This window comes from Acomys russatus, chromosome X (assembly GCF_903995435.1).
Source record: "Acomys russatus chromosome X, mAcoRus1.1, whole genome shotgun sequence".
NCBI lineage: Eukaryota > Metazoa > Chordata > Mammalia > Rodentia > Muridae > Acomys > Acomys russatus.
In genome coordinates this window covers 97,429,180-97,450,071 of record NC_067169.1, presented here as the reverse complement: position 1 = coordinate 97,450,071, position 20,892 = coordinate 97,429,180, and the positions used below count along the sequence as shown (strand labels likewise).

Sequence of the window (20,892 nt, the reverse complement as noted above, 5' to 3'; positions counted from 1 at the left end):
GTTTTCAACAATTAACTTCATAATTAACATTTTAACTGTTGCTATATACAAGTTCTTTACTTGAGAATAAGGCCCTGGACTCCATTTACTTTCTGAGGGGGATTAAATCCAGGGTCTAGATCGTGTTAAATACGTACGTACTCTTGCCACTGAGCTTCTGATGAGTTCATTTAATTGATTATATTGAAATAATAATTGTGAGCAATTTGGTTTGCTGAGATTTTCTTATCATATTTCAAGATGACTAACTCAAACTCCTGTTTTCTTTTAGTAAGAAGATCTCACTAAAACATTTACTATTGAAAGATTTAAAAATAACCTTCTTGCTACTAGTGAATGGATTGATAGCACTTAGTGGCATCAAAACCATTTTAACAACTCATCTGTTTCTTAGAATGATAGCTGAAAGCTTTTTCATTAGGCAGAGTCAGAAAAAAATGACCAAATGAAACAAGTGAGACTTGAAAATTCAAGTTGTTTTAGAAGTGTAAAACTCCTGGTGCTGGAATACAGCTATGAATAAAACAAACACAAATTCCTGTCCTGAAGAAGCATTTATCTTAGTAAATCTACCAATGATTTATTAGCAGCAATAATTCAATAATATTACTGTGATAATGGACTCTAATATATACACTAATTTTTTGTGTTCTTTCAGTTGAATTTTAAGTAATCATCTATATATTTCTTTATCTAAAATACCTACTTAATTATTTGAACAAATCTTCATTTTCCAATATTTCAGAATGCTATATTCTAAATTGTGTTGTCTGATTCTTAAATTTTATAATAACGATTGTTACTAAGTCCTTGGTATGTGCATAGAATTGAAAAATGCTATGTGATTTTAAAAAATTACTCAATGCCACTTCCAGATCAACCTTATTACAAAACTATTATCTCATTTACAAATAATGAAACTGATACTAAGGCAACTACCTGAGGTTGCGTAGCTTAAACATGATTAACATCATAAATAATACTATAATATTAGCACTTAAAAATATGTAAGTGCTAAGCCACAATCGACATGAATAAAATTATTAGAACATTTAGAATATTACCTCATCAAATTCTTCAGTCATTTTTCGGATTATCTCAGAGTTCTGCATATGTCTAAACATCTCTGCTGTGACAACTCCTGAAATTTTGAAGTAACAAGTTAATAAATGAAGCAATGAAAAGAATGGTAGAGAACTTTTAATAGCACTCTACACTGCTAACAAGCATGGTTCTTTCAAGCATGATCAGTTTTGACCATTACTACCCATGCCACTTTACTCATACTAAAATATGATATGATATATAGTTGGGGAATAGGATATAACAATTTTTGGGTACCCAAGTTCCTCATGTAAAATCATGTCATACTATGCATATAATCTATGCATAGTACCCTGTCTTTTAGATTAATTCTACTATCTAATACAGTGTTAAAGCTATGGTTGTTATAGTGCATCATTGTTTAGGCAATAAGAACAAGAAAAGGCTCTGTACCTACTTGGTACAAGCAAGTTTTGTTTTTGTTTTTGTTTTTTTTTTAAATATCCAGATAAGATATATAACCAGATATATAAATATAGATAGATAGATCTGCTATCTATAAAAAGATAGTTATCTAAGTTTCATGTCTTTAATATACACAGTTAATTATAACATCAAAAACTTCAGGATGAATATGCAGACAAGGGAAAGTAACAGATATAGTTCACTTTAACCATGCTCCTTTATTGGGCAAAACTATGCACAAAACAACTATATAATGACATCCACTAATCAGGCTATAAGATAAGTGTCAGTAGCACGCTATAGGTCCGGTAATCTAGTGGGTGTTAAAAATTTGTAAAGATATCTTCAGCAATAAGGTCACGCTGCCAAGCTCTGGAGTGTAACCAGGAGCACTGAGGCCTGTATTACCGGGGATGGGGAATGCTTCTTACCAACAACACAAAAAAGGACTAATGTACTTCTAACAATGGGCTTTGTATTTCTTACCCTGTGTCTCCTGTGTTATTCAATAGGGGCACTGTTGCTCCATGATAAAGTATCTCCATTTTAACTCTGTGTATTCATATATGAGAGCATGTGAGCTTGTGTGTGTGTGTGTGTGTGTGTGTGTGTGTGTGTGTGTGTGTGTGTGTGTGTGTGTGTGTGTGTGTAAATAAAAGGTCTGGAGAGATGGCTCTATGGATAAAACCATTGGCTGCTCTTCCAGAAGATGTGGGTTCAATTCTCAGCACTCACATGGCAGGTCACAACTATCTTAACTCCCAGTTCCAGGGGAACAGAGATCCTCACACAGACACATATGCAATACACATAAAATATAAAACCTTATAAAAAATTAAAAATATTCTACAAAGTAGGTTTCCATAATTTTTCGAAAAGCTTTTAACATTATTTATTCCTCCCTGTATTCTTTGCTTTATCCTACTCTTCGCTTCCCGCCCAATTTAATCCTTCTTATTCTTTATATATTGTATACTGACCTGGAATACTTATTCCCTGCTGGCTAGTTTTCATAGTGCTATAGGTAATATGTGTGCTACCAATGGAGAAAATATACATCAATCTTACCATCCAAAAGATGAAACCTAAACTAGATGCAAAAAGTAGGAAATCTAATAAAATACCATAAACATCATAAATTTCTAAGTTTTTAGATAAATTTCAATGAATATACCTTTGTCCACAGTCTTTCCCTTGCTTTGTTCTTTGCTTTTCTCCTTATACATTTTACACAGATATAATGCAAATAATTCACTACCTTGACATTATTTTCTATGAAAAAGGATAACATTTCTTAAAGAAGTGGTTATTTGAGAATTTATGATTCTAAAATAAATATATTTTACCTTTACAGCCCGAACACTGAATAAAAAAGTTGATAAGGTCAAGAAGTGCTATATCTCGGTCATGCTTGTATGATTCTATCCAATCATCTACCACCGACTAAAGCAGAAAGAGAAAAGAAATGATTAGTTTTTATTGGTTATTTAAGAAGGAAATAATTCTAATGGAAGTCATAAAATGATAGCATATAGTACCACATTAATATACATATTCATTTTTTAGTTGGAAGTTTTATTTTAAATAGAATCAATCATCTACCTTCTATTCATTCATAATTTTAGAAGCAACTTGGAGCAATGAGATAATTCGGCAGGCTAATGGACCTGAGTTCAATCCCAAGGATCCAAATTAACACTTAGGAGAGAAACAGTCCCAGCTGCCATGAGTTGTAAAATGACTACCACAGATAAGCCATGACCCACATACATGAACAAACACACACACACACACACACACACACACACACAAACTTTTTAAACTATTAAAATTTTTAGAAACCAAACACTAAGTTACAGCACACAATTCTATTCTAGAATCTACTGTCTTGGAGACATTAATAACATCCTAAAAAGTTTATCACCCGCATATTTTCTATATAAAAAAGATTCCTTTTCACAATTGTCACACTAGTATTTTGTGTTCTTAGCATGACATAGGAACATGCTTGTGTAAGTATACACATGCAAACACAAACACACACATATTTTAATTCAAAAAAATTTGCCAGCAGTGGTGGTAACACATGCCTTTAATTCCAGCACCTGGGAAGCAGAGGAAGCTGGATCTCTGTGAGTTTGAGGCCAGTTTGGTCTACAGAGTGAGTTCTGGGACAGCTAAGGCTACACAGAGAAGCCCTGTCTCAACCTGACCCCCCCACCAAACAAATTAAGAAACAAAAATTACGTTATAATATTCAGCTTCATGAAGTTTAATTATTCCTTTGTGACGTTAATAATATCCCAGGAAATATATCATCCTTAAATTTTCTATGTAAGAAAGTAAATGTCCAGGGGTATTTTAGAGTACCATGGCCATAGAAAAGTTGGTGTGGATAACAGCTTTGGACAACTCCCCTTGCATAAAAACACTGCTCTAGCATTTTCTAATGGAATACCAAACCTAGAGGCACATATTTGAGACCTCTTCCATAGGCCCTTTCTAGGCATTTGATCCTGAACCCTTAAACAGTGCTTTCTTAGTAGGTATATGTGTTTGGGGGGACTGATGCTACAAATATGCTGGTTGAATTTTTCTGGTAGGATCTCTACTTGCAAGCATCATATTGGTGATTCATCAAAGACAAACTGGTTTGCCAAGTAAGTCCAGCCCAGATATGGATAAGAGGACTAAAGGGAAGGAAGGTGAGAAAGAGGTCCAGAAAAGTGAGTACGTTTGGAGCGCTGCTTGGAGAGGTAGGTGTTCTGCAGTGTGCACGGGGTACCCCAGCTCCTGGCAGTGGAGAGGTAGAGATGCTGTATTTACTGAGGCTGTTAGTGATAGATGTGAGGCTTCCACATTGTCTCTTCTGAAGACCAGCTATGTTTGTCTAAAGACAACTACTTTCCCCTACAAAAACAAATGCTGAGCAACATCTCTTCTCACTTGAAGCTGAATAGATAGACTCAGGAAGCCTTGGTGCTGATCAATGATGCCATAAGGCAAGACTAAGACTCAAGAAGAATAAACACACTCGGGAGGCAGAGGCAAGTGGATCTCTGTGAGTTTGAGGCCAGCCAGGTCTACAAAGGGAGTCCAAGACAGCCAAGGCTACACAGAAAAACCCTGTCTCAAAAAACAAACAAACAAACAAACAAACAAAAACAAAAAAGGATAAAACAGCTTGAGTGTTGCCAAGGGCAGACTAGAGAGGGAATGTGCATGTTATGGCATGTTAGCATCCTGCCTTGGGCAAAGGTGTATTGTTGGGTGCCGTTGTTTTTACTTAATCGAAAACATTTAAAATAGAGCTGTCAGGAAAGGGAGTGTAAACACCCTTAATAGTGTACTGTACGCATACTAAGTCCCAGTGCTGTGTTTCATTTATCTCCAGCAAGTTAGGTATTTATAGCATTGCCCATCTGACTTTATAACCTTGAATGAACTGATGGACCAGAGTGTTGACCTGAATTGCTACTGCCAAAGAAATGGTAGGGCACTGAGTATATGATATTGACAGCAAAACAAGTGTTTGTTGCTTGTGCCTCGGCTGTTTTAAGTATTAAAGTGTTTTGTTTTGTTTTGTTTTTTTAAGTAAATGCCACACTTTCTCTGTTTTGTAAGACATCATGAACAAAATAAATGTAAACGTCAGTTTAAATGCACAAAAGTGATCAATGATGTTTAATAAAAATGACAGTGGGAGGCCAGGCGTGGTGGCGCAGGCCTTTATTTAATCCCAGCACTCGGGAGGCAGAGGCAGGCGGATCGCTGTGAGTTCGAGGCCAGCCTGGTCTACAAAGCAAGTCCAGGACAGCCAGGGCTACACAGAGAAACCTTGTCTCAAAAAAAACCAAACAAACCAAAAGAAAAAAATGACAGTGAGGGAAAGTAGATAGGGAGAAGATTTGAATAGCACATGGCACACAATTGTTGAAATGTCACACTGAATTCTAGTAAAATATGCAATGTCCTGCTAATCAAGTTCTAGAAAATAAGAGTAGTTAAATATCAACCTAACAACAGAAATAAAAGATGATTTTGTTTAAAAAGAGGTAAAAGCTGGAATCAATGAGGATATATTAAATGAAAGCTTTTTCAGTGGTGGACCCTAATAATATCATACTTGTAAAAAAAAGGCAACTTAAATGCTAAATACAAATCAAAAATAAGTAAAGACAATTCACAGATCCAGAGTGGTAATAGTATCAGATGCCCAATCCTCCTAAACTTATCTCAGTGTAATACCTATCAAAATTTCAACTGATGCATTTGTAAATATTAAAGCTAATCCTGAAATTCATAGCTAAAAATGAAACTAAACACCCAAATCAATATTTTAAAAGGAAAAGTATCTGACCTGAGGGAGATAGTTCAGTGGGTAAAATGCCTGCCTCACAAAGTTGAAGGCCTAATTTCAATCCCAAAACTAAAGTAAAAAACTGTCAGGCCTTGTGGTATACACTTTGTACTCCTGTGATAGGCAAGCAGATAGACAGAAGGATCCCTGGCAACTCAAGCCTAATTGATGAGCTCTAAGCCAATTAGAGACTCTTACTCCAACAAAATGGATAACATTCCTGAGGTTGATGCACCCAAGGAATGTACATAAAAAACCATGATACACATGCATAAAAAAGCAAAATGCTGGTAGACTCATGCTTCCTGACTTCAAACCTACTACAAAGACAACAGTGGAAAATATAGATTTGTGTTATGCCCTTAATACTCAGTTATAAAATTTTCAACAAGGATCCCAAGACAATTCAATTTGGGAGGAAGGTTAACAGATGGCTCAGGAACAACTAAATAATTAAGTTGGACACAGCTTTGTGTCATACATATACTACTTAGCTCAAACTGATCAGACGCCTGTAAAAAGAAGCTAGAAACGATAGAATTCCTGGAATAAAACATAAAAATGGACCAATGCAAAACTAAAAATATAAGAAAATTGAATATTACTTATTCAAAAGTTAAAATTTCTTATATATCAAAGGCTTCATCAAGAAAGTAAAAGACAATCCACAGAAAGGGACTAATTAATTTTTTTAAAAGACAAGGTGATTAAGCTGTTATTCCAGGGGACCTGGGCTTGGTTCCCAGCACCCACATGGGGCTCACTACCATCTGTAACTCTAAAAGGATCTGATGTCCTCTTCTAACACTAGAGGGCACCATGCATCCATGTGGTGCACTTACATACATGTAGACCACACACAAACATACACAGAATCACAGAGACAGAGAGATGGAGAGAACTAAACATACATAGCTCTGTAAAGGCAACAAACAATGGCCAATAAACACATGAAAAGATGTATAATACAAAGGAAAAATAAAGAAAACACAAGAAAGATGCCACATCATGGCTACTAAAACGGTCATAACTTTTAAAACTACAGTAACAAGCACTGACAAAGCTGTGGAAAGATGAAATACTAAAACAGTACTAGCAGGAATGTAAAATGCTAGTCACTGTGGAAAAAAAAAACATTTTGGCAACTCCTCAAAAAGTTAAATATAGAGTTACCATATGACACTGGAATTTGATACTCAGGTATATATTACTCAAGAGAAAGTAAAACATATGTCTAACCACACACTTGTACAGACAGCACTATTTAAAATAGAAAAAAGTAGTAACAAGTCAAATGCCTATGAATGTAGGAATGAAATTGAATGTTATAAATGTAGGAATGTATAACAAAACAGTAAATGCTCATAGAATATATCAGATTAACAAAAAGGAAGTCATAATACATGCTGTAACATGAATAAACCCCTACAGAGTTATACTAAGTAACAGAATAAGGCACCATAGCTTATATGATTCCATTTATATGAACTGTCCAGAACAAGGGAAGATACAAAGAAGATTAGTGGTAGCCTAGACTGGTAAAGGAGAAAATTATTGCTGTGACTTTCTTTTCTGAGATATGAGCTTTCTTTCTGGAAGATTGAAAATGCTTTAAACTTAAATTTTGATGATGGCTGTACAATTATGTATACATCTAAACACCACTGAAATTAAGCCTTAAAAAAAATCACCTTAAGAGTTCAAGGCCAGCCTGGTCTACAAAGTAAGTCCTGGAAAACTAAGGCTACACAGAGAGATCCTGTCTCGAAATCCACCCCCAAAAAAACTTCTTACTTCTACAATTTGGATCAAGAATGGTTATTCGCCCTGCAAAGGGCCATGTGTTTAATGTTCAAGGCTTAATCTTCAACTTGGGCTTACTGGAATATTGGAAGGTGGTAGAAACTTATACATTTGGGAACCTAATGGGAGCCTCAGGCAGTTAGAAGCATGGCTTCAAAGAAAATTATGAAACACCAGTCACTTCCCGTTTTCTGACTGCTGTGAGATAAACATGTTCTCCTCACCATGATCTCCTCCACACATGATCATAGCCCCAAAGAAGAAGAGGGAACAACAAATAACCACAGACTGAAAACTTTCAAAATGAGCTCAAAAAAAGTTTCCTCTTTTTATGTTGATCATCTCAGGGAGTTATTACAGTAATGGGCCTACATTTAAGTCATCGTCAATCTAACAGCTCATAAATGTTAAGCAACACAGTTGACAAAAGTACTGAAACATTTTTCCCAAAATGATTAATGATAGGACACATTACACAACTATGACAGTTTAAAAGCATGGTTCTCAAGCCTTTAAAAACCCAAAATAAAATGGGGGAAAGGGTCAATGCCTTCTTTCCCTACAACAGAGTCTTCTTAAGACTTCAAACTCAGAAAACACATAGTGTAAAAAGCACAAGTCCCATGGAAAGGTTATTTATAGGTAAAGCTCTGGCCAACTCCAGCCTCTGAGTTACCACAGACTATGTGCCACACATGAGGAAAGAGTTAGTACAACTATGTTAGTACCAAACATTCAATAAGTACCAACAAAAGCCACATAGAGCAAAGGCAAGTCTTTCCTACATAGTGAGTGAGTAGTACTATATTAGTAGGAATAATGGTACACTAAACAGTATAGATATAAAAATGTCTAATGAAATCTGAAAAATAGATCACCACAGAGCAATAAAAAGTCATTCTTGAAATTGAAGTATAATTTACAATAAGAATGTAAGTCTTGGTAAGCGAAGGCTTTCGTGGGACATACCCCTTGGGCTCGTATGCAAATATAAGTGAGTATATACCATTTGAGTCTTTCTGCTTCTGGGTTAACTCACTCATTATGATCATTTCTAACTCAATCCATTTATCCACAAATTTCGGGAATTCCTTGTTTTTAATAGCTGAGTAGTATTCCATAGTGTATATGTACCACAGTTTCTTTATCCACTCTTCTACTGAGGGACACTTAGGCTGTTTCCATGTTCTGGCTATTATGAATAAGGCTGCTATGAACATGGTTGAGCAAATTTTCTTGTTGTGTGCTGGAGCATCTTCTGGGTATATTCCAAGGAGTGGAATAGCTGGGTCTTGAGGAAGCCCTATTCCTAGTTTTCTGAGATAGCACCAGATCAAACTAAGGCAACATACCCAGATCTAGCCAACGGTCAGAACATTCTCCACACTTGAGTGGAGAGTGGGATATGACTTTCTCACGTACTCTGATGCCTCACATTTGACCATGTCCCCTGGAGGGGGAGACCTGGTGGCACTCAGAGGAAGGACAGCAGGTTACCAAGAAGAGACTTGATACCCTATGAGCATATACAGGGGTAGGTAATCCCCCTCAGGAACAGTCATAGGGGAGGGGAAGAATGGGAAAATGGGGGGGGGGGGGGGGAAGAATGGGAGGATACAAGGGATGGGATAAACATTGAGATGTAACAAGAATAAATTAATAAAAAAATTTTTTAAAAAAGAATGTAAGTCATTCACAATTTTTTTTTTAAAGTGCAAAGATGTCGGCTGTTACACTAAAAGTGGTTTCAGCAGTACTTTGGAGGTGAGTGCTCACTATATACCCAAGGATGACTTTGAATTCATTATGTAGCCCAACTCGGCCTGCAACAAAAGAGCCTTCAGACATAGTTCCTCAAGTGCTAGGATTGAAAGTGTGTACCATCACAAATGGCTATGTTTTCTAATCAAATAGTACACTAAGAACATGCTCAGAGGTGAACGTGGATGGGAAGGGGGCTATGATATTCCACCCTTATCTGAGGAGCTACTGGTGCTCCAAAATATATATATATATATATTTCCTATATCCATGCAGATACTGGTAGTACATTCTGTCTCAATATATAAAAATGGACCAGAGGTTAAGAATACACACTGCTCTTACAGCGCATCTCTGAGTTTAATTCCTAACATCTATATCAGGTAGATTACAACTACCTGTTACCCCAGTCCCAAAGGATCTGATACCTCTGATCTCCTTGGGCACTTGTACTCAAGTATATATACCCACACAGAGAAACACGTGTATATACATATTTTAAAAATAAGTTTTTAAGGGTTATTTTTAATTCAGTCAGTCCTGTTTGATTTGAACAAAAGTTGGTTTTCCAAGCATCTTGACAAACATAAAGGCCTGAGAACAGAGCACAAACTGCAGCTGAAAAATAGAAAGTTGCCATAAGGAAATCTGGGCTGGAACTTCTCAGTAAGAAAAACCCCTGTTTCTAAAAGGCTGACTTCCTTGAGCATATTAGCCTTAGGAAAATAACACAAGAAGAAATACACATAATGACCCAGAGGTTGACAAGAGCTTCAGGGCAATCCCTGGGGAGATAACTAGAAATTTCCCTTGGAGCAGTCTGTTCAGGTTTTTATTTTCACTTTTACTTATCTTTGTCTTATCAGTGCTGGAGGCAAACCCCAGGTCCCTGTGCAAAGTTAGGCTAGTGTAGAAACATCTGATTAACCTAAAATAGTCAAAAAAAAAAAAAGCCCAGAAGACTTGGAGGAAAATGTAAGTGTCTACTTTGCTGTGTCTGGAACCTGAAATTTCTGGCGATGCGTATACTTCCTACCATTTCAACACTGAATGTGTTGTTGGGACTTGAGCACCAGTATGATAGTATTAGTAAAGTTCATCAGGGCTTTAGAGGACAATTAGAACGCACAGCTCTCACAGAGGAGATTCATATTCTTATAAAAGAGACTCTACAGAGCAGTCTTACACCTTCCACCAATAAATGGCATTTGCAAGGACCCTACAGACATTGAAATCTACCAGCATCTTGAACCCTGAATTACTAAACTCCATAACTTTGAAAACTATTTCCGTTATTTACATGCTATCTAGTCTGTATTGTTTTGTCTTTTTTCTGAGCATTATTTTTTCATTCATTCATTAATTTATTTACTTTATATCCCAATTAGAAACTCCCATCGTTCCTCTCCTCCAAGTTCCTTCCTCTCCCCTCCCTTCCCTCTATTTTCAGAGCAGGGGAGACCTCCATAGGTATCACCCTGCCCATATCAAGTATGACTGCCTATGGCCATACCACCCTAAGCATGTCCAATGTCATCTTGATTGTTTTGTAGCAACACAAATGAACTTCAGCATTGATAATAAAAGTAAAGGATACCAAACAAAATGACTGGAACTGTGGCTCAGTTGGTGGTAGAGCATTTGCTTTAGCAGGTGCAAAGTCCAGGAACTGCTTTTGTTTGTCTGTCTGTGTGTGTCTATCTCTCTGTCTGTCTGTGTCTGCCTGTCTGGTGTCTCTCTCTCCTTCCATCCCTTCCTCCCCCTCCCTCCCCCTCTTTGTGTACACATTAAGGTGTTTAGCTAATCAAAACATAATATTATAGAGAAAGAGTAACAAAAACAAAGTAATGAAATGGATACAATAAAGCTGAGACTAACATCCCATTTGATAAAATTAATAGAAAAGGAGATCTTAACGGGTGTATACATTGAGTAACAAAATAAAACAGTATATATGCCAAGAATGACAGATAATCCATCCCAATAAAGGAAAACAATCAAATGTATATTCAAATTGTTATTTAAAACATTAAGCAACAAGACTTCTAAGCACTAAATGTAACTATGGAAGATGAATCAGGATGTTGTGAGTCGATCTGCTATGCTCCTTGCTATATGCAATTGCTGAAGGCACAAATGGTTGTTTTTATTTTCCATATGAAATTTTTTTTACTAGTAACAATTGGTATTTTACATCTTGATCACAAACTTAAATACTTATATAATTATATAAGCACACTTTGAGTTTAAACTGATTGATAAAATAAAACCTAAGTAAGTACTTCTCATAAACTATCCTTGTATACCTAATACTGATTAATTATATGAAGCTAATTCCCTATAACATTAAACAATACTATATTATAGGTAGAGTGTGATGGATATGTCTACATTCCTAGCTATTAAGGAGGCTCAGGTAAGAGGATTTTTGAGCCTAAGACTTGAAAACCATCTAGAGTAAAACTGACATGCCACCTCAAAACAACAACAAAATTGAAGTATATATTCCTTGAGTACTTATTAAAACTCAGTTTCACTTAAGTGGATAGTAATATCAGGTTGCCAAACCAAGAATTCCATCCATGGTGGTTCTGATGCAAGTTGTCCCATAGGCCCCTATATTTTAGTGGTTGGTCCTCAGTTGGTGGAGCTTTTAGGAAGTTGTGTGAGGCATGGCCTTGTCAGGAGGTGCACATGGGAAGTAAGCTTTGAATTTTCAGCTAGATTACCACCATGGCAATGGTGGAAATAGGCTCTGCTACCTTCTGGGACCATGAGCCCTAAATTAAATTAAATTAAATTATTCATTTTTTAAAGTTGCCTCACTGGTGATTATTTGTCACAGCAGTAGAAATGCAACTATGTTCTATTTGCTCAACTATTTTAATTATTTTTTTAACTTTCTTTTATGTCTGTACGCCTGGGTGTATGTATGTGAATGATGTACATAAGGTGACAGCAGTCAAAACAGAATATCAGCTCCCCTGATGCTGGAGATATGAGTATTTGTAAATCAAGATATGGATGTTGAGAATTGAACCCAGATATTCTCTGTGATGGTCTGAATTAGAGTGGCCCCCATAGGTTCACAGATTTGAGTGCTTGGCTCAGGGAGTAGCACTATCAGGAGGTGTGCCCTTGTTGGAGTAGGTACAGCCTTGTTGGAGGAAGTGCATCACTGAGGGGTGGGCTTTGAGGCCTTTATGCTCAAGCCAGGCTTAGGTGTCTCACTTTCTGCTGCTTTTGGATCCAGATGTAGAATTCTCAGGTAGTATGTCTGCCTTAGTGCTACTGTGCTTCCGACCATGAGGATAATGGACTAAACCTCTGAAACTGTAAGCAAACACCAATTAAATGCTTTCCTTTACCCTTAACCATGGAAAATCTCTCCAACCCTAGGACAACATTTGTTAGTGGCAGCTATATAAATCCTAGAGAACATGAATTTTCATTATCAATTTGCAACCAATTAATTTCTTGCCTTAAGACATTAAATGTTAGAAAAACAATAAAAATGACTCAAGGCACAGCTTTGGGCTGAGGTTGTAGTTGAATGTTAGAGGACTTGTTTAGTATATACAAGACTTTGAGTTCATGCACCAAGAAAACATACACACATAAATACAAAGATACAGAGGCCTAGAGTTGTAGTATAGTGGTTAAAATATTTGCTAGAATATAAATGGTTCTCAGTTGGAGTCCCAGCAGTCACCCAATAAAAGGTATTACTAATATACTCATCGTTTTGTTTTGGTTTGGTTTTGGTTTTGGTTTTTCGAGACAGGGTACACCTGTGTAGCCTTGGCTGTCCTGGACTTACTCTGTAGACCAGGCTGGTATCGAACTCACAGAGATCTGCCTGCCTCTGGGTCTGGAGTGCTGGAATTAAATCATGTAACAGCACACCTGGCATAGTGTTATATTTATAAGAACACAACTAGAAAAATCAAGGAAGAGTCAGTGAAATAGTTCAGTGAGTAAAAGTGCAAACATAACAAACTGAGTTCAATCTCTAGAGCCCACAGTATAGAGAGAAACAACTACTTGCTGAAAGCTCTCGTCTGCCCTCCACATGTAGATTATAGGTTGCACACAGGGACAGTCACACAATTATGCCATACTTAGACACAATATTATTAACTAAAATTAAAATATAAAGAAAGCCAGCAAGATGCCTCAGTGGGTAGAGGCACTTGCCAAGCAAATCTAGCTGTATTAGGCTTGACCTACCAAGCAGTCATAAAGATGGAAGGAGAAAAATGACCGGACCTAACCTCTACACACCTGCCATGGAATACATGCATGCATACAGATATACACACAGATGACAAAGACACAGACAAACATACACACAAACGCTGGGAAAGGATACCCACAAGAAATAGGGCAGTATTTTATATGTTACTAGAGTTTCAAATGCACAAATAAGTTTCAAAGAATATCATAAATGTTACCTGCATAGCACTCTTGCCCATTTTGACAACTTCAAACAACATCATGTTTTCCACTCCATTCTGTTGATGGTGACCATTCATTCGGTTTGGACCAGAAGGAGGTTTTCCTCCTCCATTTCCACTTTTACTCTTTTCTGCTGGACCCTTTTTGCCTTTTTTACAAGTCTGCACACACACAAAAAAAGTTGATTAACTTACATCACTCTCCCTGTTCTTAAGAATTCAAAACCAAGTTATCACAAAATCCTTAAGAGTTCAAAACAGAGAAAACCTGTATCAAAAAACAAACAAACAAACAAAACAGAACACAAACAAAAAAACAAAAAGAGTTCAAAACACGATATCCACTGATAAAACACATAATTATAACGTGATTAAACTTAATAAATAGAAGAATGTCATTCATATATAACAAAGTTATGTGATAGTTTTAGCCTCTTTGTTTAGTTTTGCATGAGGCTCACATTATAGTACAGTAGATCATAACAATCTATAGGCCCAAATGTCTATTCATATTAGGTGAGTGATTTTGGACAAGTTGCTTATCCACACATTACTCCACCCTTTACTTTCCCATCCAGAATTCAAGAGTCTGAAGCAGGAGGATCATGGACTCAAGACTAGCTACATAACAAATTCAAGGTCAGTCTGGGCTACATGAGAACTTGTTCTATGAGTATGAAAGAAGGAAAGGCAAAAAGGAGACATTTAAAAAAGAGAGTAGTTTTCCAGTTTGTGAGGTGGAAGATAAAATTTGCCTAACTCACAGTTTCCATGTTAATGAAAACAGAAAATATTTATTACAAATATACTCAGCACAAAGTAAAGTAAAAAATATTAGCTAAAATTATCACTTCTGTGTAAGAAGAAAGTCAGTAAATGTTACTTACATCTTAATCTCCTAGAATTAAATCTACTGAATCTGATTTAATTCTGAAAAATGTCATTATCACAGCATTAAAAGCACTCAAAATACCAACAAAGGTAGGAGAAAACCTCACAAAAATAAAAACATCTCTTCAAGTTTTATCTAAGTCTATCATGCTATGTTAAGGTACAGAATAGACTAGGTAGCTAGAATAACCTCTTGTTAACTAACTTAGTTCAACAAACTGACTTAATTTCTAATGCCAGCTTTATAACTAATTGCAATATATTTTTAAATTTTCATTTGATTTTATGTATATGAAAAATTTGCCCACACACGTATGTGTGCCCACAGATAGCAGTAAAGGGTATTGATTTCTGAAAACTGAAGTTCCAGGGAGTTGAGAACTACCATGTAGGTACCAGGACTCAAACCCAGGTCCCCTGCAAGAGTAGCCATTACTCTTACCCAATGAGTCATCTATCTCTACAGTCCCATCATTGCAAGGTTTGTGAAGAATGTAAATTAAGTTATGAAACTCATTTTTGTCTTGGGTCAACTCTAAACACCATGAGAATTCAAATAATATTAACTATGGAAAATTGAAGTTCACTTATAAGTTAGCTGTTCAGTAATGGGAGTAAAGTCTCCTGAATCAGAGATAAATGGCTCATAGAGTGAAACACTTGCTGCAAAGCCTGATAACCTATGCTCAATTCCCAATATTCAAATGACAGGAATGACCAATTCCCACAAGTTGTCTCCTGCCCTCCACAGGGGCAAAGACACCCACACAAATGCATGTCATAGAGATGCATGTGCGCACATGCACACACGCATGCGCGTGCACACACACATGCACGTGCACACACACACACACACGTCCATGAATAAAAATATTAAGGGTCATTATATAACTTATGAAAAACACTCCCAAAACTTTTAAACCTCAATTAAACAAATAAAGCCAGGGAGTGGAGAGATAACAGTTACAAGTACTGGCTATTCTTCTAAAAAACCAGGGTTCAACTCTCAGCATACACATGGCAGTTTACAGCTGTTTCTAATTCCAGTTCAAAATCTGGTACGCTTACGCAGACATACATGTAGGCAAAACACCAGGGTATATATAATGAAAAATAAATAAAGCCACTCCTAGCACATTTTCTTTTTATTGATTGAGAATTTCATACATGTATTTTTGATCAAATTCCCTCCCAGCCCTTTAATGTTTCCTCTGTACCTGCTTTTCCCTCACAATGATGTCTATACTACCCCCCAACCAAAGGAATCTACTTGGTGCTACCGGTATCTGCATGGCTATAGGAAAATATATTGGAGTACCAGTAGCCTCTCAGAACCTGAATCCCTAAAGAAGCCAATTCTCCCTTTCCCAGCACTCTTTAATTGTTAATAGCTCCTCAGATAAGGGTGGAATATCATAGCCCCCTTCCCATCCATGCTGGGCTTTGGTATAACTTGATCTTGTGTAGGTCTTTCATATTCTACCAGAGGATAAAAGTAATCATTTTTGTGAGTGTTTTGCCTGCATGTATGTCTGTGCACTGATTCAGGGACACCAGTAGAGGGGATCAGAAGCTCTGGATCTCAAGTTCCAGAAAGCTATAAATCACCAAGTGGTACTAGGAACCAAACCTTGCTCCTTTGTAAGAGCAGCAAGAAAATGTTCTTAACTGCTGAGCACTTTCTCCAGCCACTCTAACACATTTTTAAAATGCTAGCATCAAAATAAAATATTTAAAGGAAACATTTTCAGACCCGTGTATATGAAGATTTCAAGGTCCCTTTTAGAGATAGACATTCTTGTGATCTAGAGAGCAAGGTAAGCACACTTTGTATAAAGTAACACTAAATACCTTTGGCTTTATCAGCCACTGTTCTAGCTTTCATTTCTGCTGCTGTGATAAAATGCTTAGGGAAGGAAGGTCTTATTTGGCTTACAATTCCAGGTTATAGTTCATCACTTTAGGGACACCAGGGCAGAAATTCAAGCAGTCAAATCCCACAGTCAAGAGCAAAGAAAATTAGCAAATCCTTGCTTGCTCTCAGCTGGCCTTCTCTTCTTTTACAAAGTTCAGAAACTCTTACAATGGGATGGGTTTCCCTATATCATTTTACAATCAAGAAAATTTCCAAAGACATGCCTACAAGCCAACTTATCGATTTTCTCATTACTATTCTTTCCCTGGTAGAAGTGTCAAGTTGAGAGTTAAACCTAACCAACATACCCAAATACAAACTATCTTTACTACATATTCTTTATAACACATTAAAAACAAACATTCTTTTATCATGGACAATCTAAAAGCAAGCCATATTCTGTAATTTCCTAGAGTCAAGCCTACAAATGTATATCCACAGAAGAGTGTCATTTCTCCTTAGGTAGTCCACAAAGAACATATATTGTTTTGGGGTTCTTGTTGGTATTGTTCATTTCTTTTTAGTGTTGCTGTTTTGTGCTGATGGGGATGGAGTCGAGGACTTGCCAATTAAGGAAAGTACTTATCATTAAGGTACATTTCCAGTCCTTTCCATTATTATTTGAGACAGGATTTTGGTAAGTCATTTCCTAGGCTGGACTTAAAGTAAATGAGTAGACCATCCAGGAATGAACTTGCAATCCACCTGCTTTAGCCTCCTGAGTAACGAAGATTAAAAATATATGTTACCAACCTAGCAAAAATCATACTAGGCTTAATAATTATTTCAAAAAATAGCTTCCATAATGTTTGTGACATATTATGTTAGTTGATTCTGTTAAAGGAATCAGCGTAAATTATTAATTCCTAATTAAAAAATGAAAGGGTTTTGTACTAAGTAAAAGAATTTCAGAGATGAAGCTTTAAAAAAAAAACTACAAAGAGTACACTAAAATGATTTTACAAAGCTAATATTACTGCCTTGTGTGGTGGTGCACGACTATAATCCCAGCACTCAGGAAGGCAGAAGCAGGGGAATCTCTGAGTTCTAGGTCAGGCTGGTCTACAAAGTCCAGGACAGTCAAAGCTAAGCAGAGAAACTTGGTCTTAAAAAAAAGAAAGAGAGGGAGGGAGGGAGGGAGGGAGAAAGGGAGGGAAGAAGGAAAGAAGGAAGGGAGGAAGGAAGAAAAAAAGCTAATATTAACACAGAGCCATATACTTTCAAATTGTGTATTGTGTGTAAATATGCTTGGTGACTACGAAAAAATAATACAATTAAAATGCTTCAATGGATCTGCTGTACTTGTGGAAAACATGGTAAAATAAGGGAAATACAGTAAATAAAGCTTGATACAGTCACATATATCTGTAATATCAACACTTTAAAAGGAGGATCAGGGGCCATCCTTGGCTACAAAAATAAGTCCAAGGACACCGAGACTCTGTCTCAAGAAAATAATAATAATAATAATAATAATAATAATAATAATAATAATAATAATAATAATAATACAAACCTGCTAACCTGGGTACAGTTTCATAAAGAAAAAAATTTCCTTTAAAAAAAAAACTTGAGAGTGACATAGTAGGCTATCAGTAAAAAATAGATTCAGATCATTTAACCATTGACTGTCTCTAGACTTCAGTTTCTTTATAAAATAAATTCTATATTTAAGACATTCTTTTTAAATTGTATACCTGTCTGAGGGTGGGAAACAGATATCATATTTTGCTTAGCATATTATACTTTATAAAATGAACTACTAAAAACAATAATGCATCATTAATTTCAACTATAGTATAGTATACGCAGATACTTAAAAGGCTACTTAATCTGAAAACATTTTTAAAAGGCGTGAATACTCAGGTTTGCCATAAAACAGAGCCGAATACAAGCCATATTTGAAGGATAAAATTATCTTTGACTGAAATGCAGACAGACACACACACCTTAAAAAACAAAGTCACATAAAAGAGACATACTTTGCCTTTGCCTTGCTTCTGATTTTTCCCTTCAATGTCTTCAAAATCTGTGTCAGAAGAAAAATGTGTTTCTGACTCCCTATAACAAAAAGATAAGCAAATATTTTAACAATTCCTTAGAAATGTAGGCGATGTTTACAATTTTTCAACATTATCTAAAAAAAAAAAAAAAAAAAGACATGGTTGACTCATTAGCAATCAGTGGGTCAAAAATAAAACAGAAAGTTATGGATGTGGAAAAGGGTCCAGTGGGGAAGAGGATGAGATGAGCAGAACACACTATATATACATTTTGAAGTAGACAAAGAAATTTAATTAATTAATACTCAGTATTATTATACTTCCATAAAATAAACCTTAGAACATTACCAAACATATAAGACTATATGGCCAAATACAAAGAGTTCTATAAAAAAATGCTATTTCCGAACATTTTTTGTTTTGCTAATTGTTAATCAAAACATGAAACTGAACAAATAGCTAAAAAATGTAATGGCCAGTTCTACTTGATACAAGGACCATACTTAGGAAAAACTATTTTATCACCAGGCGATAGTGGCACATGTCTTTAATCCCAACACTCAGGAGGCAGAAGCAGGCAGATCTGAGTTTAGGGTCACCCTGGTCTACAGATTGAGTTCCAGGACAGCCAGGACTACACAGAGAAGCCCTGCCTCAAAAAGAGCAACAACAACCATTTTACCATCCAATATTGAATCATTAGGGAATTTTAGCAATATCTATAGATCTTCTGATTTCTACTTCAGTGAAAAAGACATCTAAGTATGTAACAGTACAAAACAACTTGTATTTCTGAAAGAACATATATGTAAAACACAAAAATCAACTGAAATATAATGGAGAAGTATGCTAAGTATCTAAGTATTCAAAATCCTTCATGAAGAAAACAGGTAGTAAACTAATAAGTGATCTCTTTATTCTTGTTTGGTTGGTTGGTTGGTTTGGTTTTTCGAGACAGGGTTTCTCTGTGTAGCCTTGGCTGTCCTGGACTCGCACTGTAGACCAGGCTACCCTCGAACTCACAGAGACCTACCTGCCTCTGCCTCCCAAGTGCTGGGATTAAAGGCGTGCATCACCATGCCCGGCTATTCTTAATTTTTAATAGACAGATTTCTCTTTGTAGTCCTGGCTATCCTGGAACTTGCTCTTTAGACGAGGTTGGCCTTGAACTCAGAGATCCACCTGCCTCTGCCTGCTAAATGCAAGGATTTAAGATGTATGTCACCACGCTCAGCTAACAGCAGTGATTTTGTAGAAATAGTGTCTCAATCTTCTCATCTATAATACAAAATACACAGAAAGAATGAAATCTTTCAAATCTATTCAACCTCCTACATATAAAACTCCAGTCCTAAAAAAGTGGCCCTTGTTTTTAGTAGGGATGGGAATACTTCGTATAACCTGGATTTTCTCATACACATTAAAGAAATTGATTTAAATTTAATTTAATTAACACACATGGTTCTTTATGTCTCATGTGTATGACCATGGGTAAACTAACCCTAACTCAAACAATTAAACTAGACATACACTGCTATATATATATAAAACACTGGGTTTTACAATAAAGCAATCATGATAGATAATGATATAACCATAGAAAATGTGTAAATGTAGAGTTAGTTTTGCTTAAAATAAACAGAACCAAAGGGAAAGTCTATCTTATAAAGCTAATCCTTTCTTTCTAGATTCCTTCTATTTACATTTTTATTACCATAATATTACCAGCTGTCCAGACACTATAAGTTAGCAATACCTCATAAATCTGAAGTAATGGGAGGCAGAGGCAGGCGGATCGCTGTGAGTTCGAGGCCAGCCTGGTCTACAAAGCGAGTCCAGGACAGCCAAGGCTACACAGAGAAACCTTGTCTTAAAAAGCTAAAACAAAAAAAAAATTCTAAGTAATGGTTAAGAAAAATTAATATTTATAGCACTTACCTACAAAGTAATTTACTGAAGATAATGGGAATCCTAACTATGTTCTATCATGTTGAGAGGCAACAATCTATAATAAATACAAGTTCTGAGACCTGATGACCCAAAATTCAATGCCTATTATAAACTTAACCATGAAATTTGAGATTATTGTCACTCATGTTCGTTTACAAATGCATACATACAGTATGGCAAAGAAACTAAAAACTTTTTAAATATCTTCATACATAAAGTAATTTTTTTCTTTCCAGATACAAG

At 36.1% G+C, this 20,892-nt stretch overlaps 1 protein-coding gene across 5 annotated transcripts in view; it reads right to left on the bottom strand.

The window, feature by feature from the left end:
- Positions 1–20,892, bottom strand: part of Stag2 (stromal antigen 2) — a 135,207-nt gene that overhangs the window by 55,645 nt on the left and 58,670 nt on the right. For all 5 annotated transcript variants that reach the window (XM_051141453.1, XM_051141452.1, XM_051141456.1 and 2 more), the window contains exons 3-6: positions 18,679–18,757; positions 13,888–14,052; positions 2,856–2,952; positions 1,065–1,141 (exon numbers count right to left, since the gene is read on the bottom strand). In XM_051141453.1, coding sequence (XP_050997410.1) covers positions 1,065–1,141; positions 2,856–2,952; positions 13,888–14,052; positions 18,679–18,757 — 418 coding nt within the window. The remainder of the gene's footprint in view (positions 1–1,064; positions 1,142–2,855; positions 2,953–13,887; positions 14,053–18,678; positions 18,758–20,892) is intronic.